This window comes from Euprymna scolopes, chromosome 26, assembly GCF_053919585.1.
Source record: "Euprymna scolopes isolate OS-2025 chromosome 26, ASM5391958v1, whole genome shotgun sequence".
NCBI classification, from domain to species: Eukaryota; Metazoa; Mollusca; class Cephalopoda; order Sepiida; family Sepiolidae; genus Euprymna; species Euprymna scolopes.
The window spans coordinates 75,894,919-75,917,645 of record NC_136507.1 but is presented as its reverse complement, the minus strand read 5'-3'; the positions used below and the strand labels follow the sequence as shown (position 1 = coordinate 75,917,645).

The 22,727-nt window shown below is 35.9% G+C and overlaps 1 protein-coding gene across 2 annotated transcripts in view; it reads left to right on the top strand.

The window, feature by feature from the left end:
- LOC145248199 (uncharacterized) overlaps positions 1 to 22,727 on the top strand; it is an 85,449-nt gene that overhangs the window by 49,132 nt on the left and 13,590 nt on the right. The window contains exons 1-2 of one of the 2 annotated variants that reach the window (XM_080110063.1): positions 18,474 to 18,934; positions 19,589 to 19,774. In XM_080110063.1, the coding sequence (XP_079966189.1) occupies positions 19,618 to 19,774 (157 nt within the window). In that variant the 5' untranslated portion in view covers positions 18,474 to 18,934; positions 19,589 to 19,617. Of the gene's footprint in view, positions 1 to 18,473; positions 18,935 to 19,588; positions 19,775 to 22,727 lie in introns of those variants that run through there. The other variant, XM_080110062.1, reaches the window with a different exon arrangement.

The following is a 22,727-nucleotide window of genomic DNA, read 5'->3' as shown; positions in this document are numbered from 1 at the left end:
TTTCATGGTTATTACAGCACAGACACTAGGGAGTGATGCTTTCATCTTCTTTTTGAAGTTTGGCAAAGAGGGGCAGCACATTCCGGACCAGTCCCCAAGTAAGGGAAAACTCAGAATTATTAAGAAAGTCCTGTCCCGGCGCCCAATTCCACTGTAAGGGAGTCTCCTCCTTCTCCTCCAACCATCCCAGCCACTCCCTAAAGGGATCCAAAGTGATACCCACCATTAGTGCCCGAAAAAGTTTCTTCCTAGGCTTCGAGAGGACACTAGTCCTCAGCAAAGCTCTAAGCACAGCTCGGCATTCGGCAAAGAACTTTGATTCCTCTCTCAGCCGATGATGGCAGAGGTCAAGTTTAAGGTTGGAAAAAACGGTTCTAACCGCAGGGACCTATGAAACTTCCTCCTCTAGCGAACGACCTAGGAAAACTAACCTCTCACCATGTCTATGACATTTCAGATCGGGCAATCCCAGGTCTCCCTCGTTCGGACTTTGAGTACAGACCTCTCTGCAAAGATAATGCTTTCCCTTCCCCCACAAAACAAGCTTTTATCCAGCTCCAAACCAGACACAGAAAACGGGGACCAGACCATCGATCCAGCTGAATATGCCCAAAAATGCAGATTCACCACTCTAGCCGCCCAACCACAGGCCAACAGATTTGTTGTGGTTGAAGACAGCCCCTGTTACTTCTTCGTAGCAAGCGAGCACCTTGGTCATCGTTTTGATGTCTGTGCAGCTCAACATGCATACAGTGACGTCATTGACGAATGCGGAAACCCTAACTCATGTACGACCAGGAAGAGCTATTCCATGCAGGACTGGTGTAACCCCCCCCCAATCTCTTAACTTGCGAAGGAGGGGTTCCAATGCCAGGATGTATAACAGAAATGACAGCGGGCAGCCCTGACGCACCGACCAAGAGGCAATGAAAGACTTCAAAAGCCTACCATTGATCTGCACCGCTAACGTCGGCCTGTGGTACAGAATGGAGACCCGCCTCTAAAAGAGATCCCAGGAAACGATGGTCGACCCTATCGAAAGCCTTTGACTGATCTAAATTGATCAGTGTGGCTTGGGTGTCGTTTTTGATTCCCTCTGTGATCGTGCAAATCAAATATAGATTGTCTTGAATCAATCTCCCCTTCACAGTGTAGCTCTGGTCCAGCTCGATCATTAATGATGACAACCTGCAAGCGATTTGCAAGAATCTTTGCCAAATTCTTCACCTTGGTGTTTATCAGAGTCAAAAGCCTATAATCATCTAAATTTTTCACTCCACCATGCTGTTGACCTTTCCTCAGCAATGTGATCATCCCTTGGTCACCTGCCCGGGAATGGAGCCCTGAACAAACCAATAGTTGAACACATCCATCAGAATAGGGAGCAACATGGACGACAGCTTCAAGTAGACTTTGTAGAGAAGACCATCAAGTCCTGGAGACTTGTTGTAGCCGACTTGCTTCAACACAGTAATGATCTCACGCTCCATGACTGGACCATCACAGCTAGTCACTTGAGTCGCCATGAGGTGGGGCAAGTCAGCCAAATAGCTGCCAAACTCCACGACCCTGAGTCTGGGTAGTTGGATGAAGCACTTTGAAACTTTCATTAACCTAGCTCTAACTACCTGACCTTTGTACCACTCGCTAACCAAGTGGTTGAGGTTGTCCTTAGCTAGTGCTATTTCTAAGGGCCCCCCCAACCGTTTGCACACTTCTTTGCCTTAGCTCTACCTTGAGCGAGGACATTGACTGTATCGGACATAGAAGAGTCTAATCCTAAGCTTAGTGCTAATCCACCACTTACTTCCCGTTACCATCCCCATTAGTGCCCGCCAAATTATCACTATAACCTTCTGCCAGAAGTCTTCTAGTTCTAGTAAGGAGCTATTAAACTTCCAGTATCTGGCTAGATTAGGCCTAGTGCTGAAGTTCAGTCGGGCTATAACCAATTTATGGTCTAAATGTCCTAAAGAGGGGAACATAGAACAAGATAGGAATCGACATCGCCTCTTCTGACTAACATTTGATCCAAATAAATGCTTGGATGGGAAGACACACTGGGTGATCCAGATGAAATCTGTCGATGAGGTTGCGCAAAGCTATCAGATCAGATAGACTGCTGTCACACCACTTTGACCCTCTACTCCTCCCGACCTTATCTATCTTGGGATCAAGGATGACATTCCAACCATTCATTAATACTACCCACTCCGAATCCTCCAGGAACACCTCCAACCACCGAAAAAAGGAAGCCCTCTTTACCGCAGAATTGGGCATATAAACCGCAATAATCCAAAACACTCAGCTATTAACAGCAACATCGACAACATATACCCGCCTATCCCCATCCATATGAACGATATTTACCGATACTGACAGGATCCGTCTCACTAGCAAGGAGATTCCATGACTGTAGGTATTGCCATATGCTGAGTAAACATCAAAGTTGTTTACCAGCACCTGACAATTCTCATCCAAAATAAAGTAAAAAATAGCAGCAATATCTACCTTGAGAATCACCAGATCTCTCAGCACACACACAACTTTGCTTCGACATCTCATGCCCCTCACATTAAATGTAGCCAGGTTCAAAGACATGATCACTAACTTTACGCAGTGTCACACACGACACTAAAGGAGTAAGAAGGTGGCAGGCCTGACCGAGACTGCCCGAGAGCAGTTCAGATGTAATTTGTCTGTCTTGTACAGCGCCTCCCACATCCAAGGAAAACGTTAGTTTAAGTGCACTGTAAAATGAAAGGTGAATGTAAAGAAGGACCCTAGCTTCGCATCTCACTGTCGGCTGCCTCAGCGATAGATGTTCTTCATCCACCAGCTTCTGGTCCATGAATGCTTTCTTGCCCTCCTCCACCATGTTCCATAGTGCTCTTATCCTGTTATCTCTGCATCCTCTCATGAAAGTGGAAAGCATTGGGGCATCCTTGAACTTCGTAGGGTCTGTGACGTTGTCTCCCTTGACATAGACAAAGTTCTTCAGCTTATTGTAGGACGACTTCTGCTTACTCTTAAAGTCTGGGTAGGTCAGTTTCACACAACTTTTCTCCCGGCAGGAACGGAAATTTCTTTTTCCATTTTGTAGGACCCGGTTTAGGTTTCTTTGGCTCTTGTTTTTTTTATTAATGCCGATTTTATATTTTTATTATGTTACATTGGATCCAATACATAGTAATGATTTAAAAAGTTTAAAAAAAAAAAAAAAAAAGTGACGTGTGCTACCACCGAGAATCAAAACCAAAACGTTTAGCTTATGATTTATTTTTTCCTTTGAAGTTAATTTCTAAGCTATGAAGACATGTTTGTTGCAAGGCTTAAAATTAAAACATGAACCAATCAATAGCTATTACGTTACACATGCATATCCGTAATGTCGTTGTTCAATCTTCACCTGGCAAATTTCATTTTTTGAACTTTCACATATTTGCACCGATTTTCCCCAGCTTAAACCCAAATATAAAGTTTTGCATGGACTCGAATACCCTATATATGAAATTTCATGTCTGTAGACCAAAAACTGACAGAGGAGTTGGATAGGAAAAATTTTTTTAACAAATATATATACGCATACATAAATATATATATATATAGAAAGAGGTTTGTGTTTACTATAACCTTTTTGCGCAAATATTATGCAAGTATAAATCATGTAGAATATCTGCATGAATATAATTACCCATAATAGTTAACTAAAGATGATTATCCCATAAGAAAACCAAAAATACTTATGGGGAATTAATTAAAATAAATGTTTAAATAAAATATGCAAATTAGTTAGATCTTTTGCTAGTGAATGCAATTCAATGAGCCATATATAACAAAGCTGTATTTTCTTTTATGAATATCAAAAAACCCCTGAAAATATGTGTGCGTGTATTAGTGTGTTTATTTTGTTAGTGAAAGAATGTTTATTTTGACTAGCACCATGTACATTTATGCAAATAAATGTGTAAATAGCGTACCTTTGACTTGTTAGTGAGAGAATGTATGCGTCTATGAACGTGTGTATGTGAATTCACGGAGCATGATGTGCGTTTGTTTTTCTGAGCTACAGATGTGTATGAAAGTCTTCCATCATGTGTGTGCTATTTGTCAAGGATCGTTCACGCCAAATAAAAGCTATTTTACTGTTTATGCCTGTTGGTCCACTGGTACAACAGCTGCTTCTAAAACTAGAATACTCGTCAGCATTTGGGCCATCTTTGCATGTCAGTCAAGACAACCTCTGCCTGTCGCCTAAAGCAACCTCTATCCGTTGGCTAAAGAAACTTCTGCCAATCAGACACAGCAACGTCTGCCTGTCGACCAACAACTTCTGCCAATTAGCGAAAGCAACATCTGCCAACAGCTAAAACAACTTCTGCACATCGATTAAAGCAACTTCTGTCCATTGACCAAAACAACCTCTGCCTGTTGGCTAAAGCAACGTCTGCCAATCAGCCAAAGAAACGCCTGCCAATCAACTAAAGCAATTTTTGCCAATCAGCCAAAGCAATCTCTGCCTTGCCTAAAGCAACCTCTATTGCCGGCTAATGCAATTTCTGTCCATCAACCAAAGCAACGTCTGCCTGTTGGCTAAAGCAACGTTTGCCAATCAGCCAAAGAAACTTCTGCCAATCAACTAAAGCAATTTTTGTCAATCAGCCAAAGCAATCTCTCCCTTGCCTAAAGCAACCTCTACTTGCCGACTAATTCTTGATTATTGTATTGTACCCAATATATAGTAGTGATTTCAAAAGTAAAAAAGAAAAATATGTAACTAAGGTACCATCAGCTAGAATCGAAAGCAAAACATCATGTAATAATAGAATAATTAGCTCTCCATATTTACATGGGAAAAAAATTTACATTTTTGGCAAAATTATTCCTAGTCTGGCTCAAATCATGACACCCTGAACTGAAAATTCCCGAAAGGATGAAACACTAGGATCTGTAAATATTTAATAATTATTATAGTAAATAATTATGTTAGCCCCTTTAAGAAACTCATTTCTTATCGTTGAGCACTTTCAGTTGAAATAAAGTCGGTCAACTTAGCTCTTATGCACAGATCATCATATAATGATTTTAGATCACTCTGACTGACGTAAAAAAAACATTTAAAAATAAAATGTTTAAATTTCAACATTATTTCACGCAGCTAACGGTAGCCAAATGGATACCGTCCTCACTAATGAAGTCAGATATAGTAAATAATTATATATATATATACTAGCAAAAGTATCCGTTGTTGACTGGATTCAAGAACAGCCTACAGAAAATGGACTCTGATTTATGAAAGTATGATAGGTTTTGAAAAGGAAGGGTTGTAAAGAGATAGCTTCGAATTTGGGGGTATCAAAACCAAAGAAAAATATGATGAATGTAAAAATAAAATGGATAAACCCCATAATTCATTATACTATACCTGTTCACACTGAAACACTTATCACAATATTCTGTGGATCTATATTAAAAAACCTTGTTAAACTTTGTGACATATTTCCATTCTAAGGAGGTCAGGCATGTACGAACACCCCATAATTTTATTATACCATATTTCTTCAAACTGAAACATAATTATGAAAGTATACTTACGCAGATAGATATGAAAAGTCTTTATTAAAGTTTGTGCCTATTTTCATTCTATGGAGGCCAGGCGCGAATGCAGACCCCACAATTTTATTATACCATCCCTATTTAAGTTAAAACATACTTATCAAAGTATTCTTATGTACATTTATATCAAAAACACTTGTAAACATTTTTTTTTTTAATTTTTTATTTCCATACTTTGTGGACCAGGCGCGAACACAGACCCCACAATTTTAATGATTCATCATTATCCCAGATCAAACATACCCATTCCTGTGTCTCGATACATCTTCTATCATTATATGTAATCAGTTTTTTAAAAGTCAACTATATAGGAGCTTATTCGTGACCAGACACGCACACACACACACATTCAGCTTTATATATATATATATATATACTAGCATTTCAGCCCGGCGTTGCCTGGCTGTTTGGATGTGTATGTTGAGCAAAAAAAAGAAAAAGTGGTAGTAGGAAGGCAGGCTCGAACCCGTACCGCAAAAGAGGAAAAGAACTGGGTAAAACCTAACGTTTTATGCTGTTACGACCACCACCAAACCGGAAGCGACATTTTTTTAAATTAAGGCTAGACAATCTAAAGGAGAGGATAACTTTAAAAAATATCGGTGAAAAAAGTGACCTCCCCCTTGTAGAAAAGTGCCTAGTTGAAGGGGAAGATATTAATGTTTTTAGCCAATTTTTCGATATTTGTCGTATGAAAGATCGAACTTTAAAACGATACTGATCTTGATAAAATCCTTCGCCTCTATTGAAAGTTTAAGGCAGACATGCAAACAGACATACATACATACATACATTTATATATTGGTAACTAAAAATTTTCGACCCAAACTGATGAAAAAGCTTGCCCTATCTCTGAATACCCTTTATGTAAAATTCCAAATATTTAGACCAGAAATTGTCTGAGTAATTTGGAAGAGACCACAGAGGTCAATTTTTTTTAACTTTGACCCCTATTATGACCTCTTAAAATTTATTGTTTTGGGCTTAAATCAAGTTAATAAGTTAGATCCATGTCCAAGAGATCTATATCTAAAATTTCAAGTGCGTAGACCCAAAATTGTCGGAGAAGTTTGGTAGAGTTGTCAAAGGTCAAATCATTGAACTTTGATCCCTTAATCGCCAAATTTCTGGCCAAAAACCGATCACATCGATTTTCCCAAATCTCAGTACCCTGTATATCAAATTTCGAGTCTGTAGAGGTAGAGTTATTGCGTAGGGAAATGTACACAGACACAGACACACAGACACACGTTCACTTATATATATACAGATTAAAAATGTTGTTTTTGAAAATTTATTAAAATTTTCAAAAAAACATTATAAACCTGTAAAGAAAGTATATACAATTTTAATTATCCAACGAGGAGTTCAAATAAACAAGAAAAGCCTTATTCCATGGAGTTTCGAAGAATGCAATTCTTCTCATCAGAGGGAAGAGGTTTGTAAAATATACAATAAGTTTTACAGGTTAATGCATTAACAGAAACAAACAATTTTATGTCCAGGCGGCCTACTAGTTTGTTAATAAAAATGTATTATTTTCTATGGGTATGTATATCATTCATTCATGTCCTATCCGTCATTTTATACTTATTTATCAAAGTATTCTTATGTACATCTATATCAAAAACACTTGTAAACGTTTTTTTTTTTAATTATTTTTTTATTTCAATACTTTGTGGACCAGACGCGAATGCAGACCCCACAATTTTAATGAATCATCATTATGCCAGATCAAACATACCCATTCCTGTGTCTCGATACATCTTCTATCATTATATGCAATCAGTTTTCTATAATAGTCAACCATATAGAAGCCTATTCGTGACAAGACACACACACACATTCAGCTTTATATATATATATATATATATATATATACTAGCATTTCAGCCCAGCGTTGCCCGGGTGTTTGGATGTGTATGTTAAGCAAAAAAAAGAAAAAGTGGTAGTAGGAAGACAGGCTCGGACCCATACTGCAAAGGAGGAAAAGAACGAGGTAAAACCTAACGGTTATGCTGTTACGACCACCGCCAAATCGGAAGCAACATTTTTTAAAATTAAGGCTAGACAATCTAAAAGATAGGATAACTTTAAAAAATATCGGCGAAAAAAGTGACTCCCACCCCTGTAGAAAAGTGCCTAGTTGAAGGGGAAGATATTAATGTTTTTAGCCAATTTTTCGATATTTGTCGTATGAAAGATCGAACTTTAAAACGATACTGATCTTGATAAAATCCTTCGCCTCTATTGAAAGTTTAAGGCAGACATGCAAATAGACATACATACATACATTTATATATTGGTAACTAAAAATTTTCGACCCAAACTGATGAAAAAGCTTGCCCTATCTCTGAATACCCTTTATGTAAAATTTCAAATATTTAGACCAGAAATTGTCTGAGTAATTTGGAAGAGACCACAGAGGTCAATTTTTTTTTAACTTTGACCCCTATTATGACCCATTAAAATTTATTATTTTGGGCTCAAATCAACTTATTAAGTTAGATCCATGTCCAAGGAACCTATATCTAAAATTTCAAGTGCGTAGACCCAAAATTGTCGGAGGAGTTTGGTAGAGTTCTCAAAGGTCAAATCGTTGAACTTTGATCCCTTATATATATTATTCCTTAATTGGAATTCATTTTTTGAGATGAGCATTATATATTAATTTATTTTTATTTCGGACTATTAGTCCTCATCTTTATTAGTTGTTTTTTGATTGGTTTGTTTATTCACAACGTTTTGGCCAACTATTCCTCTGGCCTTCGTCAGGTGGTAACCGCGACGGATAGGAACTTCGAATCTCCTATGGAATTGACTATGGAAGATCAGATAATAAATAAACGTGGATTTATAAGATCAAAGAATCCAACCTTGATCGCCCTTCAGGGCCCGTGGCGCAGTTGATAGAGACGTTGAATCTCTACGGTTCCAGATGAGCATTGTCTGAAGATAGCGGTTTAAATCCCACCCAAAGCGTGCCAGGGGTTTAATTGGTCAAAATGTGGTGAGACGACAAAACTACGGATGGCAGTGATGTCTGAGAATGCAGTTAGGAGATTCGAAGTTCCTATCCGTCGCGGTTACCACCTGACGAAGGCCAGAGGAATAGTTGGCCGAAACGTTGTGAATAAACAAACCAATCAAAAAACAATTAATAAAGATGAGGACTAATAGTCCGAAATAAAAATGAATTAATTTGATCCCTTAATCGCCAAATTTCTGGCCAAAAACCGATCACATCGATTTTCCCAAATCTCAGTACCCTGTATATCAAATTTCGAGTCTGCAGACTAAAAATTGACAGAGTTATTGTGTAGGGAAATGTACACAGACACACAGACACACGTTCACTTATATATATATATACATACAGATTAAAAATCTTGTTTTTGAAAATTTATTAAAATTTTCGAAAAAACATTATAAACCTGTAAAGAAAATGTATACATTTTTAATTTTCCGACGAGGAGTTCAAATAAACAAGAAAAGCCTTATTCCATGGAGTTTCGAAGAATGCAATTCTTCTCATCAGAGGGAAGAGGTTTGTAAAATATACAATAAGTTTTGCAGGTTAAAGCATTGACAGAAACAAACAATTTTATGACCGAGCAATGCCAGGCGGCCTACTAGTTTGTTAATAAAAATGTATTATTTTATATGGATATGTATATCATTCATTCATGCCCTATCCGTCATTTTATACTTATTTATAAAAGAACGTGTTTTTATTTGTACTTTCATGAGATTTTTTTGTTTTTTGTTTCTTTACGTTTTATGAATAGATAAATACCTTATAAAAAAAAGGCCAGTTATTTGCTCCTTTGTAATTTAGTAGTGGTGTTTTTCCCCCTTTTATACAGAAAGAGTTTTGTTCTTCTTCTTACTAACTAGCATGTCCTGTGTCCCAGCGTTGCCCCAAAAAGTACAGGGTAGAACGATAAAATTGTTGCTCTAGAAAAGACGACATGATTCCATTTCTGTTTGATGAAAACCAGTTTTCTTCTTTGGTTGCAGACCATTTACTAGTTGGTCAATTGTGTACAAAACCCAAAGGTGACAGGAACCTTCTATCATGTTTGAAAGTGACACAATGTTCAATGAGCGAAATCGGAGATGCACAGCTGTACAACTCATGGTTTCTACCAATCTATGACAACAGGACCATTGCCAGCACCCTCAAAATACAAATCCGGTTGGTCCAACACTTGAGGGCACAGCTCAACACATCGAACAACCCACGGTTATGGTCTTTGGTGTGGTTTCAAGTGAGGGCCACATCATGCCACTTCACATCTTCCAAGTCGGCTTGAAAATCAACACCAAGATGTGCTGAAGAATGTGGTGATCCCCTGATACAATCAGGTGGCTGCTGGCAGACTGTGTGTGGCAGCAGGACTCGGCACTGGCTCAAACATCTAAAGAGACCCAGGCTTGGCCTCAGAAAGACTGCTACAACTTTGTACCCTTCTCTTACTGGATACCTCCTCCCCTGATCTGAACCTGCTGGACTACTTCGTTTGGTCATATGTTAAGAACATCACCAACATGACCTCCCACGACACCAAAGCCAGCCTAATCACCGTCATGCACCGAGTAGTTGCCAAGCTTCTGCCAGCACTTGTGGAAAAGGCATGCTCCCAGTTTCACACCCATATTGAGGCAGTGACTGAGGCTGAAGGCGACTATATTATATAGATGTCAGTTCTACTACATAATCAAGTTACCTGAATGTATTTTTTCAATAAAATTTTTTAAATAAACCTGTAGCGTTGTTTTCTTTAGGGCGACAATTATATCATTCTTCCCTGTATATTGACTCAAGAAATTTCAGGCTCCAACATTGAACTATTAAATTAAATTAAATATTATATTATTATTAAATTTAAATTAAATTAAATTAAATATTATATTATTATTAAATTTAAATTATATTAAATTAATCACTATTTATGGTTATACAGCATGAATGCTGACCCAACAAATTTAACGTAAAACATTTGGGGGAAAGGAGGTTTACCACCTGGACTAATGGGAGAATTCTACTTGCCAACCTAGACTTAAGGTTAGTGTTGGGCTTAATGAATTGTTTTTTTTTCTGGTTGTCAGGCTCCACAATACGAGGGTCATCCCAAAATTAAAGCCCTCTATTTAACTCAAAAGTTGAAGAGTTACGAAAACAAGAGTGGTACCATTAAAAGAAGTAACCTTTTGAGCTCCAGAATTTATTTTTCGACATAGTCTCCACAATTCTCAATACACCTTTGTCAGCGATGAACAATAACTATGCATGGGCGTCCAGAGTGTGCTTTGTCATGCAGTGATCGTTTCAAAAATAAAATCTCTTGCTTTTTTTATTCATAAAGTTGAAGAACTACGAAGATGAGAGTGATACCATAACAACGAGTTACCTTTTGTGCTCTAGAATTTATTTTGCTACATGTTTACCACCATTCTCAGTGCATTTTTGCCAGGAATCAATGATGCACCTCTGCTTCTGATGTATGTCCATGAAAGGGGGTTTTTAGAGTCTCACACCGTCTATATTTGCAACAGAGAGATAAAACTTTCAGGTCAGAAATGCATAAGTCCAGTCATCATAACAATGCAATTTGCAATCCCCTTCTATTAATTTAGACGAAATAAAAAATAGGAGGCATTACTTTTTGGAATATCCCTTGAAATCAGCAATTATTAGGTATTCTTGATCATTACAGTGAAACAAGTCAATGCCAACAACTTCTCGTGCTTTGCTGGGGCTGTCATGTGGTTGCAAAGTTTCCTTTGGTTGTGCTGGAAGGTTTTCCTGGTATATTGAACACTAGCGGGAGGGGAGGGGGTTACTTGATCGTAAAATATGCTTAAATATGATATTTTAATTCATCCAGATTTCGTATATATTATTATAGAGTTGCGATTTCAAAAGTAACAAAAAAAAAGTATTTGGGTGCCATCAACTAGAATCGAAACTGAAAACAAAACTGTAGTATTCAAAGCTGGTAATGTTACCACTGTATCAACGTGGCACGCATATAAACTGATTAAAAATTAAAAATTTTAGATAAAAAAAGATGAATGTACAAAATGTATAACAATTTTTTTTTAATTTTGACCCATTTAAAAACTATTTTAACCGGTTAAAGATTCATAAAAGGACGGTCCGTAAAAAATCCAATCATTTGAGGCCTCTAGCTCCGCTCTACGACATTTAGTTTTGGAGGAGATAGAGTTTGAAAATATGGAGACAAACAGACAGACGGACATACATATAGCCTTTGTTTCGTTTCTTATCTCATTCAGGCACTAACTCCTGAATCTCATCAAATCAACTCGAACATCATACCATTTTTTCAGTGTTGGCTCATAGAATCAACTACAGTCATTTCCTGTCTTGGAATCTACTATATTTGCATCTGGTATCCCTGTAGCTTTCTCATCATTCTTTGTAGTCTAGAAGTGGCTTTTGTACTATCATGACGAGTGGCTTATGGTTGGTGAATACTTTAAATTTACATCCATACAAATATACATAAAATGTTTGGACACCAAATGCAATTGCAAGAAGTTCTCTTTCCATGCATGCATATCTGTTAGAAACTTTGATGCATATGCGATAGGTATTTTGTTGTGCAATTATGCAGCTCCATACTTGCATCGTTTTGTGATGCTAGTATTTCAGCTGCGTTATTTTTATTTCTTTTTTTTACATGGGAGTCACCAATTGCACAGTCAACAAATGAAGCATGTATGGTCCCCCGTGAGTGCACAGTGAACGAGTCATTAAAAAAAATGATCAAGTTCAGCATTTGCCATCCTCCCCTCATTTAGCCCCCAAAGTCCCCAGGGGACATCAAATCCTGGTGAAAATGAACAAACGGTGCAGTTTTAGGCCTTAACATATGTCAATTTGAGTTCTGCACCATGCAAAAAAAAAGAAATGACTAAGTCCATCGTTTGCTCTCCTCTCCCATTTAGACCCAAAAGTCCCCAAGGCCTTAACAGATTTAAATTTGAGTCCAGCACCATGCAAAACTGCTAAATAAACATATACAGAAAATTTTGGACAAATACGGTAAAATAGTCCCAAAAATGGAGTGTTTTTATTAGCCTTAAAAGAGTCCCTGGGGCACACTCACGAGTTATCGCGAAGTATAGACAAACAGAATTATATAGAAATCAGTTAGTTACAACTTTTAAGAAAGTTTTATAAAAATCCAAGGCATCAATTTTTTTTTTTAATAAGCACAAAAGTATCAATTTTAGCCATTTTAACCCGAAAGAAATCCCTAGGGGGCAACCAGAGTGTTCCTGGAAAATCCGTTCTGTTACTTTTTTACTCATATCATGTTTAATGTTTGTGCAGAATTTAAAAAAAAATTCCAAGGCATAGTTATTGAGAAAAGTGTGAATGGACAAATGGACAAGGGTGAATTTACAGGTCCACCCTCCTTTTGTCGGGGAACTAAAAAAAGAAGATACACATCAAACTCCTGCAGTAAACCCAATCAATGTAAAAACTAGACGCAGATGGATCCAGACAGGTTCAGTAAAATTGGCTCCATGCCAAAGTCTGTGAGGCTATCAATTAACAAAAGTATACAACTACACATTGATGCACCTAGAAAAAAAAAAACTCACTGCACTAAAAGGCAGCATAAAACAGTACTGACGTGCAGAAGTTCAAGTGTAACGTGAACCGACACCTTGCTGCCCAAATCCCTACATAGTACCCCAGTAGTTGTTGCCCCTGATAGTAGCCCCCTACACCAAAGTGGCAATTTGCCTTGTTTGGGGTGAAAATGTAAAAAACAAAAAAACAAAAAAAAAACAATATCATAAGAAAGGTGACAGGACCAACAGGCCTGATTTCAAGCATAGCATGCTCACATAAAAAAGATGCAAGTCTGAGAATCTGTTTAGACCCAAGACATCTGGACACAGTGCTTAAAAGACCCCATCATGCAACTCTTACAGTAAAAAAGCTAACTCATCATTTTGCAGGTGCCAAGCTATTTTCTAAACTTGATGCTAAATCTGGTTATTGGTTTATATATCCTGGCAGTGAATCTCAACTGCTAACAGCATTCCAATCTCCTTATGGTAGGTACTGTTTTTAGAGATTATCATCTAGATTGAGTCTATCACAAAACATTTTTGAAATGAAGATGGACCAGATACTTGAACAAGCTGATGGCACAGTAGAAATCGCTGACGATGTTGTAGCAAAACAAATAGATGACACAAGATTCTATACAAGCTCATCCAAATAGCTGCTGATAATAGTCTTGTGTTTAATTCAACAAAATGCGAAATCAAGTCAAAAAGCATTTTTTTTTTATAATCTACAGTGAAAACAGTGTCAGCTCAGACCCAGAAAAGCTCAAAGACCTACAAAACATGGCTTATCTAACGTGTAAGAAAGAGCTACAGTAATTCTTAAGCCTTATAACATATTTATCACCATTCATTCCTAACCTGCCTGACAAGACACATACATGAAGAGGACTGTTAAAAAAAAATGCACTCTTTCTTTTGAAAAACTCAAAACTGTAATCAGCCAAGACTCTACCCGAACATAACTGCTCTACCTGTATAAAAGGTAAATATATCCTAACATGGAGTACTGTTGTTATATCTGGGTGGAAGCTGCTCAGAGCACTCTATCCTACCTTGACAAAGTTCAAAACCAGCTTTGAAACCTAGTAGGTGATGCCCTTTTCCCTTCCCTGCAGCCTCTTTTCCACAGAAGAGACTTTGCTAGCCTTTCTCTGCTCTATCATTATTTTCATGGCAAGTGCTCATCTTAGCTTCAATCTAAACACCTCCCCTTTCCAAATTCCACAACAAGCACTCGTCTATCTGCAACAACTACTATCAACAGTTTTACCCACTCTCTATCTGTGCCTAAATCTAAACACAAATTCCATGAACAGAGCTTCTTTCTGCTCCACTCTCCTGCTTTCCAGCTAGCTACAATACGGTCATCTTCAAATCAAATGTAAAAGAGTTCTTGTTGAACCCACTCCCAAATAGTCAATTTCTACCCCACTTCCACCACTAACTATTAATACACTGTTGTCCTAATAACTACTGTACACTCATTATCTCTTATCCTTAAGTCCAACGTTAACAAATTCCTAATGAACCGCCCTCTTAAGTAAACACTTCATCAAATCTCCACACTAACGTAATGTACTTGCAATAACCCTTATCCCTGAGTGGCTTCCGGGCCTTGATAAGTGGTGACCACTGTGTAAAAAAAAAAAAAGAAAAAAAAAATTTCGAACAAAAATGCTGGGCAGACTTCACGGCAAAATTCATGGCTTCTATCACATTTGAGACAGTTAATGAAATACTTAGAAAGTTTTTGTATTCTTATAGTTTGAATAGTTGTGCTTCTATCCTCCTTATTGTTCAACATGAAGTTGTTTTAAGTGTATGTTAGAAGTTTCATATATTTTGCCGATGCTAAGTTTCTTTGAGTGTTAAAGTATTGTCTTTTTTTAACAACATTTTTTTTAAAAATCTGGAATTGGAATGCTGATGATAAGTTCAATTATTCGTTGTTGTTGTTGTTGTTGTTGTTGTCGTTGTTCAGAATTAGATAATTAATATTTCTGTGCGAGTTGTCTACGTCTGTTTACAAAATCCTTTAATGACTTTTCTGGTTTCTAAGACATTAGTTTTAACCAATTTTCTCTTTGGTTCTAGTAGCTCTATGAACCTATTAAAAACAATATCAGAACATTTTCTTTTTCAGTCAATGTTAAACCTCTTCAGTCTCTCGTTACAGATTTGCAATAAAATGTAATAACGTTATTTCAGCTGGTAACATAAGTGCATAAGTACCGACAGCTTTTTTTTTTTTTTTTTTTTGCTTATTCGGTTTCCAGTTGCAATGTTTCTTGCCTGTTATTGCAAATGGAAGTTTTTTTTTTGTTTTATTTTTTTATATTCATGTGATAATGTTGATTTATCAAGGTGTATTAAATTGCAACAGAGACATCGTTATGATTAATGGTTTATTTAATATATATACATAAGAAGAGATGCACATGTTTAACCCATGTCCGGGCGTTCAGGGCCGGTTTTCCATATTCCTACACCAAGGGGTTCCAGTTATTGTGCATACAAAAATAGTTGCATGATATTATTACAGTAGAGACCTATCTTTATAATCTTTTTATAAACGTTTATATTATTGACCTATTAATGTTAACAAACTTCCTTTAGCAAATAAAGGCAGCTAGTACCTTTTTTTTTAATTTCAATAAAACCAGATTAAATTACTGACGGGATCTATTTTTTATTAGTTGCTCCTTTTTTTTGTGTGTGTATTGTTTTTATTTATTTATTTATTTTGTGGTTTTCCAGAATAGCTAACAAAAAAGGTGAAAAATAAATGCACAACAAATAAATGTTACCAAAGGCAAGCTAAGTTATACTTCTACCTACCTTTATAAGTTTTTTTTTTCTTTTAACTTATTTTAAAGTGTTTTTATTTTTTACTTAAAAATAAATGTAGCACAAAGGCTGTCAAGGTAGAATGAAAAACATTTTTAGCAATAATCAAACTTTGATAATCGTTCAAAAATAGAGCATTAAACAAAATACTTGTAGAACATTACATTTTTGCACAAGTGGTGACATTTATTGGATGTTTCCATCAATATTTTGTTTAATTTTCAATTTTTAAGTGATTATCAAGGCTCCACTAAGACCACCATTTTATTTTTCATTCTAACTCAAAAGTCTTTACACTCCATTCGTTTTTAAGTAAAAAAAATCACAATAAGTTAAAACCTAAAAAAAGAATATCCAGGGAGGTAGGTAGAAGAGTAACTTATGAGGTGCAGTCAATAAATTTCCAGACATTTTTATACAGGTATTTAAAATTGTCATAGACTCTTGAAAATTCAATATACTATTAGTATACATCTTATGACCAATTTTTATGATTTCAGGTTCAAACAAATGGCTACAGCAGGAATTGGAATACACCCTACTAAAGCCTGATTGTCACAGCTGGTGAATTTCAAAAATGCAATCTGGATATGAGGACACTTCAGAAGAACTATATGCAATAAAATTGCCACAGAAACGTATGGAATGCTTCAGATTGCTTTTGGACCATCTTGCATGAACCAAGCTTCAAGTTTTGAGTGGCATAAGAGATTCAAAGATGGCAAGGAGTCTGTGAGGGATGATGAGAGGTGTGGGAGGAGTAAGGAAGTTAGAACACCAGAGTTGATTGGCTAAATAAAGAATTTCATGGATAAGGACTATCATGTGTCTATAGAGATAGGTGCACAATTTGTTGTCAGTGTGGGAACTGTACACACAATTATTTACGAGAAACTGAAAATGTGGGAAATTTGTGCGAAGTTTGTCCCAAGGGTGCTTCATCCTTGTCACAGACTATTTGACTAAGATGGGCATCAAGACAGTTCCTCATCCTCCCTATAGTCCAGATCTTGTTCTCTGTGACTTTTGGTTATTCCCTAAGCTCAAGGAAAGCCTTAGATGCTGTCAGTATGAGACAATTGAGGAGATGAAAGAAGATGTGACAAGGGTCATTGACACACTCACGCAAGAGAACTTCTATGGGGCCTTCCAGAAGTTGTTAGAACAGTACAACAAGTGCATTGCAGCCGGAGGAGATTACTTCAAAGGGGACAAACGTTTAATGTGTGTACTATCAATAAAAGTACCCATATGAACAAAGTCTGGAAACTTATTGAAAGCACCTCGTATCTTGCCTTTGGTTGGTTGGTTGGAGATTTTTAAATTTAATGGATTTAAATTTTAAAAAATATAATAAATTTAGTTGGGAAACACCACCCGACTCCTATCAGTGGAAAGGAGGTGGAGGCATGACACATTTAGATTAGGCCATCCTCATAGGCATATTACCTCCTCCTTCAGGATTGGTTAGTTGGTTGTTTTTGTTTTACGGCATATCAACCTTTTTCAGGTTATTTAATGCCGAATCTAGTTATTTTGAGGAACGATTTTTAATGGAGTATATTTTTTTTTAAAGTCAGATTCTATTTAACCCATAGTTGGGACCCTAACAGGTACTACCACTCCGGGTCAGAGTGGACCTGGGAGCAATGGCACTTAAAGGGTGGCTCCACACTCCCCAAGGCCCGCAAGGTGGGGCCTCACCATCGGATATAGTTTTAGGTCATATCCAGGACCCTTGCCTTTGGTAACATTTATTTGGTGTATATTTATTTTTTTCAACCCTTTTTGTTTTGTCAACTATTTTGAAAAATCGACATTTATTTTTATTATTATTTTGTCGATTTTTTTTTTTTTTTCGAAAGTCATAATCTGTTGATAACCACAAAATTATGTAAATTATTATTTTAATCTGAGTGTGCATACATGCGTGCGAGAGTATATTATGTGATAAGTAAAGTTACTTCTGGCGTCGCAAAGAAAATGGAGCCTTGTTTACTATAAGCAACAAAACGAAAACATGTTTAAAAAATATATATATAACAAATGTTACCGTGACATTTATTACGTGTGTGTGGTTTTTTTCCTACTAGTATTGTATTTAGTTTTCTTTCTTTTAGCAATTATCGAGACTCCAAAGATGTGACCCTCTCAAGTCGGCCATTTTTTTGTTCTCACATAAGACTCAACACTATTTGTTTTTCAAACTGAATAAATGCTTTAAAATAAGATAAAACACTAAAAACTTATCCAGCTAAGTTGTGAGAAATTCTACAATTATAAGCAAGCCCCTCATTGGCTGATCTGGACACCCACTGCCTTTAACCAATCAAATTGGTCGATGTTTTTAACCACCAGCAATGTGCTTGGCTTTTGACTGCCTTTCAGATAGTTCCAGACATGCAGCCGACAAAGAAGGAATATGGAACTCAACTCTCTATGGATATGAGGCATTTGGGCGCCTCTGCCCTTCGTCTCCCTGAGACTTTATTTTTATGCCTAAATCATTAGACTAAGTTATTACTATATGTGTTTCCTTAAGACTATTTTAAGGTCTGAATTATTGACCTGTTATTAATGACTTTTTCTTCAAACGAACATTAATTATGAACTTCTGTAATATCGATTCAAGTCGAGATGTGAATCTTTTCATCAGAAGGCATCATACCAACCCCCTTCAAACGGCTGCAATTAATCCAATCTTCAAACAGTGCTGTACTTGGATACCAGTTCCTGATAATAAATAAAAGAACCATTACCTTTTGAGGTTGTTACCAGCTCTATTCAGAGGCATATTGGGCAACTTTTTTTTGCAACGAAGAATTAATAAAATTTGTATCAAATTTTAGAGGTATGCTGTGTTGTAATTGTTTTGTTAAGTTTTTGCCACTGTTTTGGAGCAAAAAAAAAAAACAGGTAAAATAAAATATCTTATAAAGTAAGATGAGTTTATCTTGCCTTTGATAACATTTATTACATATTTGTTTTTGACAAATTTTGGGGTTGTTTTTTTTTTTTTTTTTTTTTTTTTGTCTTTAATAAAAAAAAAGAAATGCACAGAAAATGAATTGTTTTAGTTATTATTCCTCTTTAGCTTCTTTCTCGACTTGTTTATAAATATTGGGATTATATATTACTAGTCTAATTTTTATTTCGATGTTTAAAGTGAAGTGAAATTGATGAAGTTTGCTATTTTCTTTTTTTATTTGTTTGCTTTTTTTATATTAACATACTTGAGATAAAAATAAGTAATTTGGGAGTTAAGCCGAAATCCATTTCACTTTAAATAATTTACGTGGCTGAAATAGGAATTATATCTTATATACATACATATAACTACGTGCGTGCGTGTGAGAGGAGGTATATTCTTTAATGCATGTATTGTCATTTTTTTTTTCTTTTTTTAATCTACATATGTTTGTATATGTTTGCGTCAATGCGTGTATTCATGTCATTTTTATATGTATATACATTAACATGTAATCAAATATCCTTTCGTTGATAGGCGCAACTAACCCCCACAGTTACTAAGAAATGCCGAAAAATTCTGAGATGGCCAGGCGTGAGCAAGTGCAAAATGTTCCCGTATCGTCAAACACTACAAAACCGGATCCGACCCCGGCAGTCTACGACGCCAATAAAATGCTGTCGAATTATCAGAACGTGATACCATATTCTTGCTTATACCTCGGTGAGTACCAGCCTGATTTAAGGATGGCATTCAGAACTTCTTTTCATTTTCAATCTTACTCTAAACACGCACTAAGCGTTTGAGTTTGCGCTCGATGAAGTCACACCTTCCTTGCAGAAAAAAGGCCTGTTGCGTTATCAGCGATGTTTGTATAAGGGAGTTAACTCTGGCTGGCTTAATTTTGTCAAACTATGGTGGCCTCTAAGAGTAACAATAATATAGAATTTTAAAAATTATATCTCCTTACCACCGCTCCTAAAAATGTTATGTAACAGAGAATATAATTTCAGTAATTGTTATAAACGGTGACATATCTGTTGATACATTCTTTTTGCATAAACAAAAAACAAAAAAAAATAAGTTTCTTTATTTTAATAATCTCCTCATATTTTTATTATATTTCTTATCTTGGGATACTTGTGCAGTTGTGCACTTGTTGAACCGCGCTATTTTTAAATAGTATTTTCAAGTCAAATTAAAGTTTTACGATATATTTTTTATTAAATTGTTATGTGAAAGTACAGAATAGTTACTAAACACCCTCCTCTCCATGTTAAGAATGGCTTTCTAAATAATAACGCTATCATTTCAGCACGGTTCAATAAGTGCATAAGTACCTATTTGAGATCGTATCTAACGTGAATCTGTGGAGAATTGAACAGTAAAATGTCTGGGTAATCTCCAAAAATACCGTTAGGGCTTACAACATGGCCGCCAGAAGAGTCACGTGATCCGGTTGATCCAAAACATGAATCGTGCAAATGGAAAACGCAGCCTTGAAGGCAAACTTTGACAAACAATCACAATTTGTTTGTATTTAATTTTTTGTTGATATAATATTGTTATAAAAATAGGCAAACTCTGAGAAACAATCTTAGGTTGTTTTTAGTTAAAACAGTGTTTATAAAAAGTATTTTATTCAGAACAAACAAGTGGTCGACTAGGTGTATCAGAATTTTAGGCGGAATTTTTGACACCCCCAACAAAAAACTGCGAATAAAATATATAAAACTCGTAATTTCTGTTTTTAAAGTGGGTTGTCAATTTTCTTTATGAAATATACTTCCAAAATAAACTATTATTTATTATTATGATATTGAAAAACTGTTTTTGTACTTAATTATTATGCTTGTTTGTCAAAGTTTGCTTTAAATTTGCGTTTTCCGGTTTCGTAATACGGCAATTCATGTTTTGGATCAACCGGATCACGTGACTCTTCTGGCGGCCATGTTGTAAGCCCTAACGGTATTTTTGGAGATTACCAATGTCTGTTCACATCACATTTAAAATTTTGCAGTCTGCAGTACAGTCTGGGAAGTAGGAAACAGGGAGGGGATTCAAAAGTCTAGCAATCCAAGGGAAGAAACTATTAGAATAAAAAACTCATTTTGCTATCTAATTTCCATACTGTTTACGGTATGTACGGGCACCCAGAGTAAATTAGTTGGCAAAATAAAGCAATTGAGAAGCAACACTGAAAAAAATTTTCTTTCTCTAAATGTTCCTCAGGACATTAAAAATATCAAAGAGTGGTTGAATCAACATATAGTAAGAAGGTGAGAGAAATATATATATATATATATATATATATATATATATATATATACTAGCAGTTCCGCCTGGCTTTGCTCGGGCTCTATGTACTGTTCATAACTTTATGTGCATATGTATGTATTAAAAAGTGTGAATATGTACGGTAATGCCTTTCTATATAACAGGCTTCCTTAACTATCATAGAGAAAAGTTGGTAGAGACAGCAGCGGTTAAATTTTTTTTTTAACTTTGACCCAAACTTTGATCTATTAAGATTCATTGTTTTGGGCTCAAATCAAATTAAGATGTTACCCATGTCCAAGTAACCTACATCTAAAATTTCAAGTGTTTAGACCCAAAATTGGCTTAATAGTTTGCTAGAGATCGCAAAGGTCAAATCTTTTGAATTTTGACCCATTGGCAACCAACTTTTCGGCCAAAAACCGATTAAAAAGCTTGCCATATGTCTGAATACACTTTATGTAAAATTTCAAATGTTTAGACCAAAAATTAACTAAGTAATTTCGTAGAGACCACAGAGGTCAATTTTATTTTAACTGCAGGAGATAAGATCATGACCTTCATAATAGTGGGCCGTGTCACTAAGTAATGTGACCTGCCAACGTCACAGGTGTAGTCCTACGGTCACGGACCTACAGTATTGACTATTATTACAAAGGATCGTTCTTTTCTGTTTTAGTTCTAAACGAAATTACCATGGGCTTCATAAAACTGGTCCAAAATTGATTGTATTTTATTTCCCCAAAGATAAAAACTTATTTTACATTTGGACACGTGCAATTAAAAGAGTTGTTTTTGTTTTTTGTTTTGTTTTTTTGCCTGGAAAATATTAAGTTTTATATTTGTTAAAAGTATAATTACTACTTCACATGTTACTTTAATTACCTGTTCTCAAATAATTTTTAAATACGATTTTTTTTTACAATCCTTTTTCTTGATGATGCAGCAAACAATGTTGAATTATTTATCTTTTAACTTTATATTTTCTTATAAGGGTCTAAAAAGTGAATTTTTAGTCAGAAAGTAGAAAATTATTATTTTAGTTTTTGTTTTTAGAACTACGAGCAGTTCAGCCCGACTTTGCTCAAGTCCTATCTACTACTCATAGCTTGCTTTACATGTGAATACACTTTATGTAAGATTTCAAATGCTTAGATGAAAAATTGGCTGAGTAATTTGGTAGACGCCGCAGAGGTTAATTTTTTTAAACTTTAACCCCATTAAGATTTATTGTTTTGAGTGCAAATCAAATTAAAAAGTGTGATCCATGTACAATTAACCTACATGTAAAATTTCAAGTGTTTCAACCCAAAATTAGCGGAGTAGGTTGGTAGAGTTTTCAAAGATCAAATTGTTTAATTTTGACCCCTTGACAGCCAAATTTCTGGCCGAAAACCGA